Consider the following 15,596-nt stretch of genomic DNA (forward strand, 5'->3'; position numbering starts at 1 on the left):
AATGGTTAACTTGTTATAGGCTTGTTTCATTTGTTGGAAAATTCTGCCATAGCGCCCTCTAGACGAGGCCTGCAATGTGTTAGCATGTAGCATGTTATCATGAAGGAACCAAAGACAATAAGCATTCATCATGCGGCACACACGCTGTTGATTGATTAACTCCCCCCCCCGGGATTGGTGTTTATTCCAAGTTGAGGGATCGTTCGCTTTTGGCACCTTTTTATAGAGTTTCCAGTTGAAGCTTACAAATCAAAAAGATAAACAAAACATGGCAAAGGCTGTGAGGGTTTTTTTTTTTTTTTTTTTTTAAAGAAAGGACATTACGTGTGTATGTGTGCATATATTTATATAGTCATCAAACTAATGTTTTTAAAAAAAATCATTTTTTTGTTTGGTTTGGCTCACAAAAGCATAAAAGAAAAAAAATACAAAAAAATACACACAAAATCATAAATAGCTTTTTCCCTTTTGGGATGATTAAAACTCAACTTTGCTGCAATTTTAATAGCATGCACTTTGTTTCGGACTCTCTGGTACGCGTTCACATTTTCAAGTTTTTTTTCTATTAAAAAAAATCACAATAGTTTATTATTCTAAGCTTCTAAAAGAGTCACCAACAGCACTTAACTCATAGTTGTCTTTTTTGCTTCAGTAAAGTAGTCGGTATCTCTTGATTATTCTTATGAATCTTTATAAAAGTAATGTATATATATATATATATTTATATTAATAGTAGCTTTACTAGAAGTTACAGGCCAGGCTGTAACAATTCACAGTTTGAATGCAAAACAATGAGTCCAAAAATAAAGGAGGCGTTTGTCTGGGTGGCTCTGACCTCTTCCGAGCTTCTGGAAGCTTCCGGAGTAGTCATGCAGAAAACATTACGTGTCCTATAAGCGGGGCGGGGTGGCACCCCCTCATACGGGGGTGGTGCGCCGGTTGGCGGCCGCGTTCCCGTGCGCTGAGTCTTTGGCGTCCTTCTGGATGCAGTTGTGCACCTGCAGGAAGTTGTGGTCCCGCTCCGAGTTGTAAGCGGCGTTAGCGGACGGTGCCCCTCCAGACTTGAGGGTGTCGCGCGGCAGCGTGTACATGGAGATCTCGGTGGAGGGCAGCGCTCCGAAGGCCTTGAGGCCCAACGGGGAGGCATCGCGCGAATGCGCCGGGTCCGTAGAGCGCGATGAGGAACGTGAGCGGCGCCGGTAGCGGTAGCGGTAGCTCGGGACCCGGGACACCGCCGAGCCCTGGAGGTAGTCGGTGCCGCGTGTCCCGATCCGGAGCTGCCGGTGGCGGTCGATGAACATGTGCACGGCCAGGACGCCCACCATCTCCGCCATGATGAAGGACAACGCCCCAAAGTAGAAGGACCAGCCGTATGAGTACGAATTCTTTTTGGAGTCGCTCTTGGACGGGTCGCCCGCGTTGGCTGATATGTACACGATGATTCCGATGATGTTGCTCAGGCCTGCGTAAAGCAGAGAACAGAATTCACCAAACAGACTCGGCATGTGACTTGGAGGTTTTTCTCACAAACTGATCTGTTCTACCTGTGAAGTTCAAATTGTTTGTAAAAGTTTTGGTCACTTAAGATCAAATCTGCCGAGCGATGGCTTTAAAAATGTCTGTACCACCGTGCATAGGGCTGAGGCAAGATATTTCAAGATGTATCGTTATTGCTCATGTAATCAATAGTAGCTAGCAAGATGACCAGTTTATGTATTTCATGTTCCTGCAACCTCCGGCCAGTTGGTGGCGCCAATGCACCAATAAACCCAAAAGAAGAAGTAGCTATTAACTCAAGCAAATAGCTCGCGGTGCTTCAACTGCTTTTCCCAGCTGGCAACAGAAGCTGGAATATGATGAGGTTGAGCTTTAGAGTGCGATTGAGTGTGTTTTGGGCTTAAAGTTTGAGAACGGACCTGCAGACACAAAGAAGATCCCCGCGCTGAGGATGATGTTGTGTCTGGACTTGTAGAACTCACTGGCAGCTATGCACAGACCTCCCATAAAGAGCAGGATGACGCTGAGGATGGGGAAGATGCTAGACGCTCTCACTGCGCCTGCAAACAAACACAAGACACAACTTGACCTCCTGAGACTAGGAACCACTCGTGTCTAAATTCAGTTCCAGCTAGTATCGCAGACCCTTTTGAAGGTGCTTCTGAGACTTTGTTCTCATGTTGATACTTATAATGGATTGGGTTGTTCAATAAAACTGATTTCTTAGAGTTCCTAGACACAGAAGGTCCAGGAAGAACTTCCTGGAACTTTTAGTGTAAATATACTCAAGGTACAAGGAGGAGGGAGAAGTAAAAAAACAAAAGCAGATTAGTATCCATCTCGGCATGTGTGCGCACACCCCAATCAACTCCCCGTCAGGGCTGTGAAATACTCCATCAACACAAGGACGTATACTTTGTGTATGAGGACATTATGTAATGGCACTCCTGGGTACGCAGCAGCGTCGATGGTGGGCGGGCGGGCTGGCGGCCGGACGCCGCAGGGCTCTGGCACGTATTGTATGCCCGGCGGGCCGCGGCGCAGGAGCCACCACGTCCTTCAAACGTCATCCGACATCATCATTAGCGCAGCGGCTAATCGCTAACGCGAGTAAAATGGTGACGTTGGGGTCAAAAGAGTCGCTGAGCTAACTTGGCAGCCATAAAACGGAATCGAATATCAAGGGGCCTGTTTTGGGAGCCAGGCGCACGTGTGCTTGGTGTCACTTTGCCTTCATTTGATTCATGATTGCATCCCAGAGCCAAAAAGAGTTGGACACAGTACAGTGCTGCAAATTTATGTTTGATACCTTGCTTCTTTTTTAACACACATGGTGGAATAAGCCAAACGTAAGCTGTCGGATAATTTCAAGTGATTTTAAAACAGCACATAGTGGAATAAAGCCCGAATGTCATTCAAAAAGTTCTAAACCTTACCCAGAAAAAAAGACCTACATTGCTGACAGTGCTATCAGTTGTCTCACTTTTGCACTGTGTATAGAAAACATTTCTGAGAAAATAAGAAAAATATTTGAAGATATTTCAAAATATCAGTCAGCAGCTGAAATTCAAGGAATGAGTCGAGCTGTTGAAGAAAACTGCCCTTGCTTGATTGGCAGGTGGCTACTTAATTTCTTTCCCCGGCTGAGACAACGAAGCCCACCAGACGGGAGGATTTCCCGTGCCTACCCCGCCGCAAAACAAACACAGCATCCCGTTCCCGTTTGCCTCTTCAGATGAGGTGCGTCGTTGACTCGGTGACCCACATTTGGTAAGACGATGATAGGGGAGATTCAGAGTGAGTCACTGACTAACGCATGCGTGCACATAGTAAGCCCCCCCCCCCCCCGGACGGTTACCGCCAGCCGCGTATTGATCCACGCAACTAATGACAAACATGGCGACCCGCGGGCTCATATTGTGTGACACTGGCATGGTGCGACACCTGTGTTGCTTATTGTTGACAGAAAAGGATACATTACGGTTTCAAACTAGGGTTTCAAACAAGGGTTAGCGTTTCGAATTAGTTAGCGCTTCAAAGAGGGGTCAAAAACTAGGGTTAGTGTTTCAAATTAGGGTTAGCACTTCAAAAACTAGGGTTAGTCTTTCAAATTAGGATTAGCGTTTCAAAATGGGGTAAAAAACTAAGGTTAGTGTTTCAAATTGGGTTAATGTTTGAAATTATGGTAAAAAACTAAGGTAAGTGTATTAAATTAGGGTTAGCGCTTTAAACTGGGGTCAAAAACTAGGGTTCGCGTTCCAAATCAGGGTCAAGGGGTTTAAAATCTAGGGTTAGCTTTCCAAATTGGGGTCAACAGGTTCAAAAACTAGGGTTAGTGTTCCAAATCGGGGTCAAGGGGTTAAAAAACTAGGGTTAGAGTTCCAAATCAGGGTCAAAGGGTTCAAAAATAGGGTTAGTTCCAAATCGGGGTCAAAGGGTTCAAAAGTTAGGGTTAGTGTTTCAAATTAGGGTTAGTGCTTCAAAGTGGGGTCAAAAACTAAGGTTAGCGCTTCAAACCGGGGTGAAAAACTAGGGTTTTGGTGGTTAGAGTTTCAAACTCGGGTTAAGGTTTCAAAGTAGGGTTGGTGCTTGCAGTTGATCAGAGACTATCCGCCAGTATTGATGAGTTGTTGCATTGCCATCACCCTGCGGCCCCAAAGCAGACTGGACGCTGGCCTCAGCTGGCCTGATAAAATTGACGGGTCTGGGCCTGACACGCAGGAACTGCTCGGGTTGCCTGCGTGAAATCTATGATATGCTGATGCCACCTTGTCTCCTAGGCAACAGATGGCCCACAGTCACTGGGCAATAAATTAAAACACATTTTCTCTTCCTGTTTGACCTTAAAGTTGACATGCCTAAAACTTGCATGCCTTATAAAATGCATCTGAAGTTAAGTGGGAAATCATACGCTCTCTTGTTTTTAACAATGCTCTAAGTTCTAGTGGGTTTTACTTTTACCAGTCTAGTTAAAATTAAAAAAATTCACACAATTTCTGCAGAAAGTTTAAATTTTCTAGTTTTTCAAATAAAAGACGAACACTTTTGCAAACTTTATTTTCTTAGCATGACCAAGTATGTGCAAGACAGCAGCACTTCTCTCCCTATGATGGGCGTCTTCGCTTTTGTGAAGGAACTTCTTACATAACGGGGCGTTTCTTTTTGCCTCCTCCTTGTCTTTCTCATCTTCCTCTTCATCGTCGCCGTCGTCCTCGCCCGGCGGAGTAGTGCATGATGGGATCTCACACACGCCATCATCTAAAAAGCCACTGGCGCTTCGGTGCGCCTCAGCTGCCTTACATAAGCCCGGCTGGAGCGGCAAAGGGCCACGCGACAAGCACGCACGCAAAGACACACACGCGCACATGCGACGACACACACCCGGGCTCTTTGTAAGCGTGTGCATGAGTGTCAGACTCCTTTTATGAAATGTCGTATCCTGAGACATGTGACATGACAGATACTAATGTGACATCATTATTTTGTATATAGTGTGATTTCATTTTTTAAATGACATGATGTGACACCATGTTCAGTGTGTGACATCGGTAGCAGGATTTATGTATAGTATGATTTGTTTTTCATGACATGATGGGCATCATGTGAGTGAAATTTTCTCCATTTTGATTCCATTTTGAAAAGCGAGACAGAGGAAAGCTGTAAGCGTGTGTCTTTGTGTGTGTGTGTGTGTGTGTGTGTGTGTGTGTGTGTGTGTGTGTGTGTGTGTGTGCGTGTGTGTGTGCGTGTGGGCAGATCAGCGTTTGGTTGGTGCCTATTTTGACTCCTCGCCACGAAATGTGGCGACATCGGCGGTGCGCCCCCCTCCATTTTTGGCCATGTGTGATGTCACTTCCGGGTAGGCCTTCACCTGGAGTGACATGCCGAGCGTTGCGTAATGGCAGAGGAGGAAAAAGAGGAGGAGGATAATGAAGAGGAGGAGGCCACCTTGCTGGTGATTGTGTAAATGATTATCATATGATTTTCTTCACAACATTGACACGTAGAACTAAAATGTCAGTTTTTTGACATGATGTCATGACCTCCTTTTTAATTTGACATGATTACATGAGTTTTAATGTGGCATGATGTTTAAGCTCGGCTGCACTGATGTTTAGCATAGCATGACTTGAATGACAAGATGTATATGACTGCATTTTTAATGACGTTATGGATGAATGGACTCTGTGTGTGTTGTGTGATGACACTCGCCGGCGTCCTGACATGAAAGTGATGGCAGCCTGACCCACATAAAGAAGGAGGCTGAAATATTTATGGACGCCAGTGTCCTAATTGGCCAGCCACTGGGAGCTCTCTCGTCCAATCAGGGTGCGGTCGGAGGGGTTAAGGTCCGCTGTCATCGGCGCCGCTGCCGTCGTTGTTCTTAGCGCTGTTAGCCTACTCTGGCGTATCCAGATGGGCAGCCAGCGCTCAGAGCGCAAAGTCAAAACATCTAATTGGCGGCGCTTCAGCTAGCGAATTTGCACGCACAGCTACCAACCACAATTTGCAAGGACTGTCATTTTTCAAATGTTTTCAGACAACAAACGAACAAAATTGAGACTCCTTCAAAGTTTGTTGCTAAACTATCAGGTCCCTGTTTTCATGCCAAGCGCAAGTCTAGCACAGTGGTGCAAGCAAAGCACATTGATGCAACTGCCACTTGAAGATGACGGCCTTTGACCTCTGATCATGCGTGAAACAAACCCCTAATTAGCAGTGACGCAGCCTTGGAAAGATGGGGAACGAGAAAAAAGCGGGCGACCAAGCACGGCAAAAGGCAGGCTACCGATCCTACACCTTTCAAAACAGACCCCGTCGCCATGGTAACAAACAACCGAGCCGCACGGGGACGGTAACCACGGTGACAAGCTCCTGAGTTGCGCAAAGCCGCCCGCCGCGAAGCCGTTAAGAAGTCTGCGCGAAAGGGGCCGCTGTCTTGTTTGCACACGGCGCAGTAATCAATGGACACAGTGTTGACTGACTGGAGTGTAACACACACGCCAGCGAGCGAGCAAGCGGCGGCCAAGCGCCAACTTGGCATCCAACGCCGGTCGCAAACACAGCCAACAAGCGCCGCACTTTCCGGTAAAAGTCAAGCTAAGTGTGTTCGTGCGTGCGCGTGCGCGTGCATACTCACGCAGGAAGTACTCGGACGGGTCGGCCTCGTAATCCGTGTCCTCGGGGAAGTGATCGATCTGTTTGCACATGCCCTTGAAGTTTCCTGGGAAGGCAAAAATGGGAAAGACGTCAACAACAACAAGTGCTGATGAGCTTTTTCTTGATACCACTTGTTCTTATCGTTTTATTTTCCCGACTTTCTTCTGGCTTCTGATTGGCTGAAACGGCCTTATTGTGTACGGCACTTTTCGCACAACACACTTGTGGGCAGGAGGTGGCGACGTGTAAACAGTGGCGAGCTGGAGTGCCGCCAAACGGACGCTGATCTCGTTTGGCCGACACCTCCGCGAGTGGCATCCGATCCCGACTTTGTTCTGTACAAATCCCGATGAGGTCAGTGAAGGCAACACGCTACACGGTTTGTTCTCAGTTTCTGCCGATGAAATTTTGGAATTCACTTCACAGGCTTGTTACGAAAATAATTCAAATAAAACAGAAGAAATATTGATTTTCGCAGTTTGTGCACGTACATCTTGGCCAAAGGGTGAACTCGTCCACTGATTAAGAGGGCAGATTTTGATTGCCATGGCAACAGGATTGTGTGGGGAGGGGGACCCCCATGGTGATGAGCACATGGACATTAGAGGGGGAAATCCATGGCTGTGATGGCCACCTGGCAACCATCTCCTCCACGGTTGGAGACAGGATTTTTTTAAGCCAACTTCACACACTATAAAAATCATTGTAGTGCAGCCCACAATTTAAAAAGGTTTCCATCCACAGGTAGTGTTGCGACCGAGAGAAGAGCGAGAGGAGAGGCCTGGATTCTTTTTGAAGGGCAGAGCTGGACAAGCCTGCAGCTTTGAAGCACATCCTCCAAAACGCTGCACTCTCACTTGCATGTTCAAGTGGACGCAATCTGAGCCATTTGCGACGCTTTGAGCACCAAAAAACACAATTTGGACTTTGGTTTTGGCTCCATTCGCTTTCATGGGTGGGAATCCGTGGTTGCGATTGAGATTTGTTTGTCTACTAAAACAAATGGAAGAAATCATCCATCCATCCAAAGTCACAAGCATGTTCTGTGAGACGACTGAGTGGTCACACCACCTCATCCTCAGACATTCGCTTCCACTCAAGTGTGGGATAAATTCAAAGCCACCCCCCCTAAAACGTTGCGTGAATGAACTATGTGCTAACCCTATGCCCTCATGTCCACTCTTGTCCATGCAGCCATAAAACTCTCTACCAGCAGCACAGAAGGGGAGGGGGAGGAGTGGTGGTGAAGCATGTGGAGTTTGGCCAAAAGTATTGAAACACAGCACTGACACAAGCTGTGTCCCAATACTTTTTCAAAGTCAAAGTCAAAGTCAGCTTTATTGTCAATTTCTCCACATGCCAAAGACACACAAACGTTTGCCCATAGAACAAAAGTTCTCTTTCTTTCTACCGCCAACCAGTTACCTCCAAACACGACGGGTAACCTCTGGGACCTGGCTAAGCGTTATGCAAGCGAGCCACGGGAGACGTGACCAATCTGTATTCGACCATCGCATCGTCAGAAGGAGCACATCGAAAAAGTCAAGTGAGAGTTGCAGGAGGCGGAGAAACGCCGCCTTCCTGTTTATCTCACAGCTTCCGAGCAGGTGGGATGAAAAACAAGTCCTGCGAGACAACCGGGCCTGCCGCTGTCATCAAACATCAGCCAGACAAAAAGCTTGATGAGACACCAACAGATGCATGATGGGAAAGGTAAATGGAGGAGGAGGGGGGTCACTGAGTGGGAGGAGAGGAAATGTCGGAGAGATTCAGGGCCACTTCACTTTAGTGATTCCGGTGGGTGGAATTCTCACAAACTTTCCAGGCGGACGCTGAATGCGTCACCGGCCAGATAGACCCCCACACCCACCACCACAACTACCCTGCGCTCCCTACGGCAGCTGTTGCCATGTGGACATCACTTTGGTTGCCATGGTAACAGCTTGCGAGGAGGTGGGGATCACATGGTGCATCTGTACCCAGGGGTCTGATAACTAGTCACAACGCACACACACACACATATATTCACATGAACAAGACACACACGCACGTTCTAATGGCGTTCATGCATGTCCCATGTTGCCCCCCTTCTGCCCCTTTTTATCGGGCAATGAAGCTCCCCTAATGGGCGTATTCATCTTGATAATCACAGCGTATTCATTGGTCTAATCACCGCATTCATCTTGATAACGTCCCGTCCAGGCAGCGAGGAAAGACACCCCCCCCCCTCCCCGACGTACCGCTATCAGTCTCTATGCGTAACGAGGCCACGCTTCAGCAGGGGGCCAGTGAAAACACGCCATTGCCATGGGTTTGCAGTCGAGGAAGCAAACAACGCAATGTTACCATTTGAGCTAACTGTTAGCATGTTTGTTAGCCACCGAAAGAGTCCACGGGCAATTCTGCACAAAAGAATTGGAAAGTGATGAAAATTGGACTCTCTCTTTATCTTCTGTCCTCTTGCCGGGTCATAGGTCAATCATTTAATGAGTGACATGATGGGGTGACTTGTTCTTCATACACTAATTTTTGGTGACTTTTTATTGGTGAGTGGACACATCAATGAGATCAGTACTTCCGAAGCTGGATTGTTGCCAGGTCACCTTGGCTCCGCATTCTGTCAAAAGTGTCCGAAAAAAAAAAGGGGGGATGCTTTGCCGTCAGCGTAAAAGGCGGCTTAGCGTGGCTTTCAAGCTGACGCAGCGTGACTGCAACACATTGAAGGTGTCTTTGCCGCACGCCGCTTGTGAATTAAACATTAGGGAGCTAACGACAAAGCAAGGCCCGGCGGCCGCCGGGTCAACCGTCCTTTCAAAGGGACGACCGGCAGACCACCTGTGCCCCCCCCCCCAATCAGCAGCAGAAGTCACTTTGAGCCAGAAGTCAATTAAGAAGTAATGTCAATGTAAATGAAGATGAGATAAAGAGGCAGAGAGGACAAAATGGTGGCCTTTCACACTTGGCGGACACGCTCTGATCACATGACAAACAGATTCAGCCTGCCGTTATGCTTTTGAAAAAGTGTAGTAATTCCACTAACGAAGATTTTCATCGAGTGAGATGTGGAGCACCATTTTTGCCTGCGCTCACACTTTTCCTTATCTTTGAAAAAGGCCTCAAAGTAAAGTTTGAAAAGATTCCACCGCCGTGCCCTACGCGCTTGTTCCTGGAAAGTGCCGAGCTCAGCACAGGCACAGGCGTGGCTGATAAGCTCATTGCCCGAGATAACAAAAGTCTTTGCACAAAGACGAATGCGGACCCCGCGAAAGGCAAACCGCCGATGGTTTAGCGTTAAAACTCCCAGCATGCACTTCTTGTCCTCCCATTGGCTGATGCCCAACGCCACGTTGTCCGGAGAACGAACACACGAGCAACTTTGCAGCCTTGCTCAGAGGGTATCTAGTTTTTTTTTTTCTCTTCTGCCTCCCATTTAAAAAAGAGCAGATAAGAGCCGTGCTGTCAAAGTCACCTTCCTCCATCTTTGCCAATTACCGCACCTTCGCTGAGGTGCAAAAAAAATGCAGCCAAAGCCTAAAGACGGCGGTGCAAAAAGTTGACGCTGCGGCTTCACCGCTGTGGATTACGAGTTGTGACATTGACTTGTACGCCGCGAGGCTCTTTTTACGCTTTCATGTGATGACCACTCAAACCCTGGCAAAGACGTTAGCATTAGCGATTAGCACTCAACGCTGCACTGTGTTTGGATCCACGCTTCAATTGCTTTTGCGAACAAAAAGTCACATAAGAAACGTGTCACCGGCACATTCAGACACTCGCTACACAGCTGCAAGTGAGTGTTCACAGAAGCTAACCTTTAGTCAATTAACGGCCTGTCGCTAACGACCAACAGCTAACGCTACACTAGCATTCTGGCCCAGCCTCTTAAAGCCACACACGCATTCAAAGTACTGGCCCGCCACACACAAACACACATTTTAACAAACTCTACAAGCTCCTCATCCTTCCACGGAAGAACTAATTTGTGGTTATTGATCTTCGGTGAGCAGGAGAAGGAGGAGAAGTGGCGTGAGCGAGGGTCAAAAAGGTGTGCGAGTGTGTGTGTGTGAGTGTGTTAGGGGGACACATCCAGTATTCAGTGTGGCGCTTCGCTGCGGTTCTTTTTTTTTTTTCTTCTTGCTAATCTTTAATGTAGGAAGAAAACGCCGATGGTTGCAGTGTGGCTGCGTCAAAGCGCAGTCCCCCCACCACCACCACCACTGTGGCAATTGTCAATTCAGTGAGTGTCCACATGTCATCTCCTCTTTGCTTATAAACAAAGACAAGAATATACTAGGCATGGCACGATACTCGGGTTTGGTACAATGCGCCGTTATGGAGCACAGCTTTTCAAGTGCATTGGGTGTGTGATGGCGTGCATGCCTGTTGTGTGTTCCACCACTCACCAAAAATGTCAACTCACTAAAAGTAGGCCATCAAGGCCACAATAAAAATAAAAGACAAGAACACACACGTTCTAATGCACTAGCCAAAATGTCCACGCAAGAAGAAAAGAACATAAACACACACACGTCTATAAAGTTAATGAGCAGAGTGGTGTGTGTGCGTGAGTGTGTGCGTGCGTGTGCGTGTGAGCGACCTTGCGGCATGTGACAGTTGAGTGAAGGCGTGCGCTGCGGCTCCTTCCAAACGTGTCGTCCCGCTCAACTAACGACCGATGATCAATTATGGTGAGCCATAATGCCAGAAAATGAGACTTGCTGATGATGTCATCGCCACGGAATTATGAGGCAAACGCTCAAATGTGGAGAAGAGCGACACATTACAGTTAGCTTACATTCTAGAAAGCATTGGGACACCCACAGGAAGCTATAAGTGAAGAGGAGGGCAAATGTATTGGGGCAGAGTTTGGAATAAAAGCCAGTACAATTAAAATAATAAAGGTATTAAGATACCTACAGACAGTGAAAAAGTATCGAGACATTTTCAGGCAGTGAAAGTGAGGAAAACAAGTTTTATAATTAAAAGAATTGGGACACCTTCAACAAGTATTGGAACACCAAAGGGGATGGAAAGGGCTGTCCTGATACTTTTGTCCGGGTACGTTGCTGCTTGTGTCATCCTCGTGGTGATGATGACGGTGATGATGTAACCCTATGACACATGAGAGGCGCACACGCTGACTCCACACCAGCGCCGGGCGGGAGAAAATGTCACAGCAACAATACAGTCACATCCAGTTACATGCACACACGCACACACCCGGTCATTTCCAGGTGAAAAATGCTCCCTGTTGCCGCCTCACACTGCTGTTTCTGCTGCGATCATGAGCGCCTCGTCGTCCTGGAAAGCGATCTGAGCCAGCCACGCTGCTACTCATTAAAAATTCATCCTCTACCCCAGCACCACTACGCTGGCATGGCGTGCCCACACACACACACACACGCACACACACACACACATACGCACACTTACACACACATACACACAGAGAGGGCGTGAACAGTCACACTGGACTGGAAATGACATCATCCACCAAATTCCCGGACTGGCCCACATTCCATCTCACGGTGAGCGCCAGTCTTTCCCAGAACTGCGCAACTTCCCGTACACATCCCGCTTATGAAACGCTCACACTGTGACAGCGAAAATAATGACGCAAATCACCGAGCTTAGTGCTAACCCACAATGCAAAACGGCATCGAGCCACTAAGGAGAGTAGCATCCATGTTGAACCTTTAAACAGCAGAGGGAACAGCCAAACATTTGCTAATTTATTCTTTATCCTCAGCAGAGAACGACTAACGTTATGGCAGCTAACTGAGCAGAAGTAACCGCCTTCTTTGTGAATGTACAAACTGTCTAAGCAATTGTCACTGATTCAGTAACTGGTGGGCCTGTTTTTCCATTTTGTGTTTTTCTTAATGCTCTCATGTAATTATCGTGCCATGAAGACTTCTCTTGCTAGCAAATGTTGACGTGCTCAGAAAAGACGGCGAGTTGAAGTGCACTGGAGGGCCTCTACTCCGCGGTGATGCCACTCTGTGATTACATACAACCAAGTGGTCGCCACAATGGACACATAATTACCGGCGGCTCGTCTCCGATCGTGGCGCGGCGGCGTTGCACTTCAGCCGAGGAAACCCGGCAATCACATGCAAACGCCAGAGATGCTTTGCACTGAGGGAAAGGAAAGTCATAATCGGGGGCTGTTAACAGATGGAGGCCAGAGTGAGGTCGACTTATTCACTAACTCTGACGATGAAGGTGATACGCTCTAGTTGGCTCAGGAGTGTTTTTTGCACTGTGCTGTTATTTGACCGTCAAGTTAACTTTAGCATACACATGATTTAGCTCACGATACCGTCTCAACCGTACTAATATCACCATACGCCCAAGATATGATAATCGCTATGTTAGTTGCTACACTGGAGACTATTCACTATGCTAATCACTAGTTGCTAAGCTACTTGCCAGTACTAATTGGAACACTAGTCTTTAGTGTAGTTGCTACACTGGTGGAAGCGTTTATACTAGTCACTATGTTAGTCAGTAGTTGTTACTGTAGTTGCCACACAAGTGCTTCACTATGCAAATGGAGTCCCGAGTGGCTATGCTAGTCACTGCAGTAGTTGCCACAGTGGCTAGTCCCTGTTGGTTTGTGGCCAGTGGCATTTGGCTGCGCGCTCACACAAGGCAGCAGCATTGTGTCCCCATTGATTTGTTCTGTGCACACAACAACACAACTGGTGGGAATCAAACACGCAGCCTCGGGTCACAGGATTACACCACTCACACTTCTCACAAAAAGTCTGTCAAGAACAGAATTGATTTTGACTTGAGTCCAACACATGCAGGTTTGTTTGACCCCAGAACTTTTAACAATCGGCCCTTTGGCCCAAAAGACAAAGGTCCTCTGCATCCAAATTCCTGCCGTTTAGATCGTTTTTCCCACCCCCAAAGTTTCTACAAATGTTAGCGGTCGTTAAGGCTGTTGTGAACGAGAGTGGGCCGATTCCACTTGGATCGTTTTCAAGTGGATCCGGTTTAGGAAACTGGAGATGATAAAAGTACCATTACTGCAGCCGTATCAAACTTTTAGCCACTCTCCTGCAAAACGAATACACTTGGGGCTTTGATAAATGACCCCAAAAGTCAATTTCCCACCTAAAGTTCAGGAGGTTCTTTCAATAACACTCCCCTCCAAACGTTGCTCGTTGTGGCGGTTGGTTTTGACTTGGGGTCAGCCTATGGACGTGCCGGCCAGGGACTTACCTTCCAGGCAGCAGGTCCTCCAGAGCCCCGAGTGCGTCATGACCTCCTCGTTCTTCTTGCTGGTTTCGTTGTCGTTGCCACTTTTGCTCCTGCAGACCCCTCGCGAGTAGAGCCAGTAGTCGGTGCCCACCGCAATGGTCATGAGGCTGAAGGCCGCGAAGGCGCCCACCGTGGTCAGCAGCATCTGCACTCCGCGGTCGAACAGGCCCATGTTTCCGCATTCCATGAAAGGGGGACCCCCTTTCCGCTTGATGTACAAGAAGTAAATATTTGACGGCGTGCGGGACTTCAGCCAGGCGGAAAATGAGGAGGACAGGGACGAGGGACGAGGACGAAGAGGAGGAGGAAGAGGACGACGATGAGGCGCCAGGAGCCTTATGGTTGCGTTTGGATGAGGACCAGCCAGGAGAGAAAAAAAACGACGAGCAGGATGGGGAAAAGATGGAAATCCTCTCTCTCTCTCTCTCCTCTTTATCGGCCTTTTCCAAAATAAGAATAAAAAAAGAAGCAGCGCAGACTGAGCTTGTGCAGCCAACCTGTTTGTCTGCTTACACGCACGTCAAAGCCGGCCAATAAATCACCGTTGAAATGCTGCACCTGTCAAGCCCTCGCGACGTATAAAGCAGGCCAATCGAAGCAAAAATGCATTCATTGCATAAGGAAAAAAACGCTTGATTCGTTTCCTCTTTTCCGCTCAAGTCCTCTCAGGCCCGAATTCAACGTAAAAAATGCATTCATTGCATAGGGCAAAAATAATCAGGGAGAAAACAAAAATCTAATTTCAATCAAACGATTGGCCTTTTTCCTAAAATTCTGGTCCTCCGTTTCCATATGGAGCCCTAGAGCCGGGTCGAGGCTTCTTTCCGCCGGGAGTGGGGGTCTGCGCTCACCACGCGGGGATCCGGGGGCAGCGGGGGGGCGTCCGGCCAGCCAAGCCGACCATCACTCGACATGCGGCGGGCGGGAGGTGGGCGACGAGTCGGCGATATGAGCGCGGCTTCTCCTTGATCCTGCTCCGGCCGGATGATGATCCGGTCGGCCACCCAGGACGAGCCGCTAGGCGTCAAAAGCCTCCTGCTGCGTGTTGGGGAAGTGCACGCATGCCTTCTTTCCTCTCTTCCTCCTTCTCTTCCTCCTCCTCCTCTTCTTCTTCTTCTTCTCCTCCTTGCTTGGAAGATGTCACGATGTTGAACACATGGAGCTCGTCGATGTGCAGCCTGAGCTCCTCCGCTGCTTTAAAGAGGCCCACGGTCGTGCGTGCGTGCGTGCGCGCTGCAGCAGCAATGGCTGGCTCGGCGAAGATGTTACGCCAACATTTTTAATTGGCATTGCGTGGGGGGGGTCGCTCGGTCTCGTGCGCTCTCTCTCTCCACTTCGCTCCTCCCACAGTCGAGATTGTGCATAATAATCTAACTGTGCTACTTTCAATTTAGCTTCAGGTTCGAAGAGACTACCGGGTCGATGTTTTCAACTATCCAATGGAAAGCGAGCTGGAAAAAAAAGAGCCAACAAATTTGGTCATATTGGATGTGATTATGTCACAGAAAAAAAATGCTAACTACTAGAGAGGGGAAGGAAATTATTCAGTTTGGTGCTGAAGGGACAGCGACGTCTTTAGTTACGCTCTGGCGTCATCTGGTGGACAAAATACTCATAACAAGAGTGCTACTTTGCAGTTTGTGGTGGCGTCAGCGGGGATTTGTTTGTGC

General features: G+C 48.0%; 1 protein-coding gene across 1 annotated transcript; it reads right to left on the reverse strand.

The window, feature by feature from the left end:
* Positions 1-147: 147 nt before the first annotated feature.
* cacng2a (calcium voltage-gated channel auxiliary subunit gamma 2a) lies at positions 148-15,326 on the reverse strand. The gene is made up of 4 exons (XM_088358378.1): positions 13,888-15,326; positions 6,635-6,718; positions 1,917-2,057; positions 148-1,462 (listed from the first exon to the last, which is right to left on the reverse strand). Exons 1-4 carry the CDS (start codon positions 14,111-14,113, stop codon positions 918-920), a joined length of 996 nt encoding a protein of 331 aa, XP_088214504.1. The 5' UTR covers positions 14,114-15,326; the 3' UTR covers positions 148-917.
* Positions 15,327-15,596: the final 270 nt, after the last annotated feature.

Source organism: Syngnathus floridae, chromosome 17 (genome assembly GCF_059516105.1).
Source record: "Syngnathus floridae isolate MCC-2025c chromosome 17, RoL_Sflo_1.0, whole genome shotgun sequence".
NCBI classification, from domain to species: domain Eukaryota; kingdom Metazoa; phylum Chordata; class Actinopteri; order Syngnathiformes; family Syngnathidae; genus Syngnathus; species Syngnathus floridae.

Excerpts from the sequence above, each read along its gene's own strand:
- cacng2a (XM_088358378.1), bottom strand. The coding sequence starts at position 14,113 with ATGGAATGCGGAAACATGGGCCTGTTCGACCGCGGAGTGCAGATGCTG. Across the intron at positions 6,719-13,887 it reads GAGGACCTGCTGCCTGGAAG|GAAACTTCAAGGGCATGTGC; the intron begins GTAAGTCCCTGG and ends TTGCCTTCCCAG. Across the intron at positions 1,463-1,916 it reads GATCTTCTTTGTGTCTGCAG|GCCTGAGCAACATCATCGGA; the intron begins GTCCGTTCTCAA and ends TGCTTTACGCAG.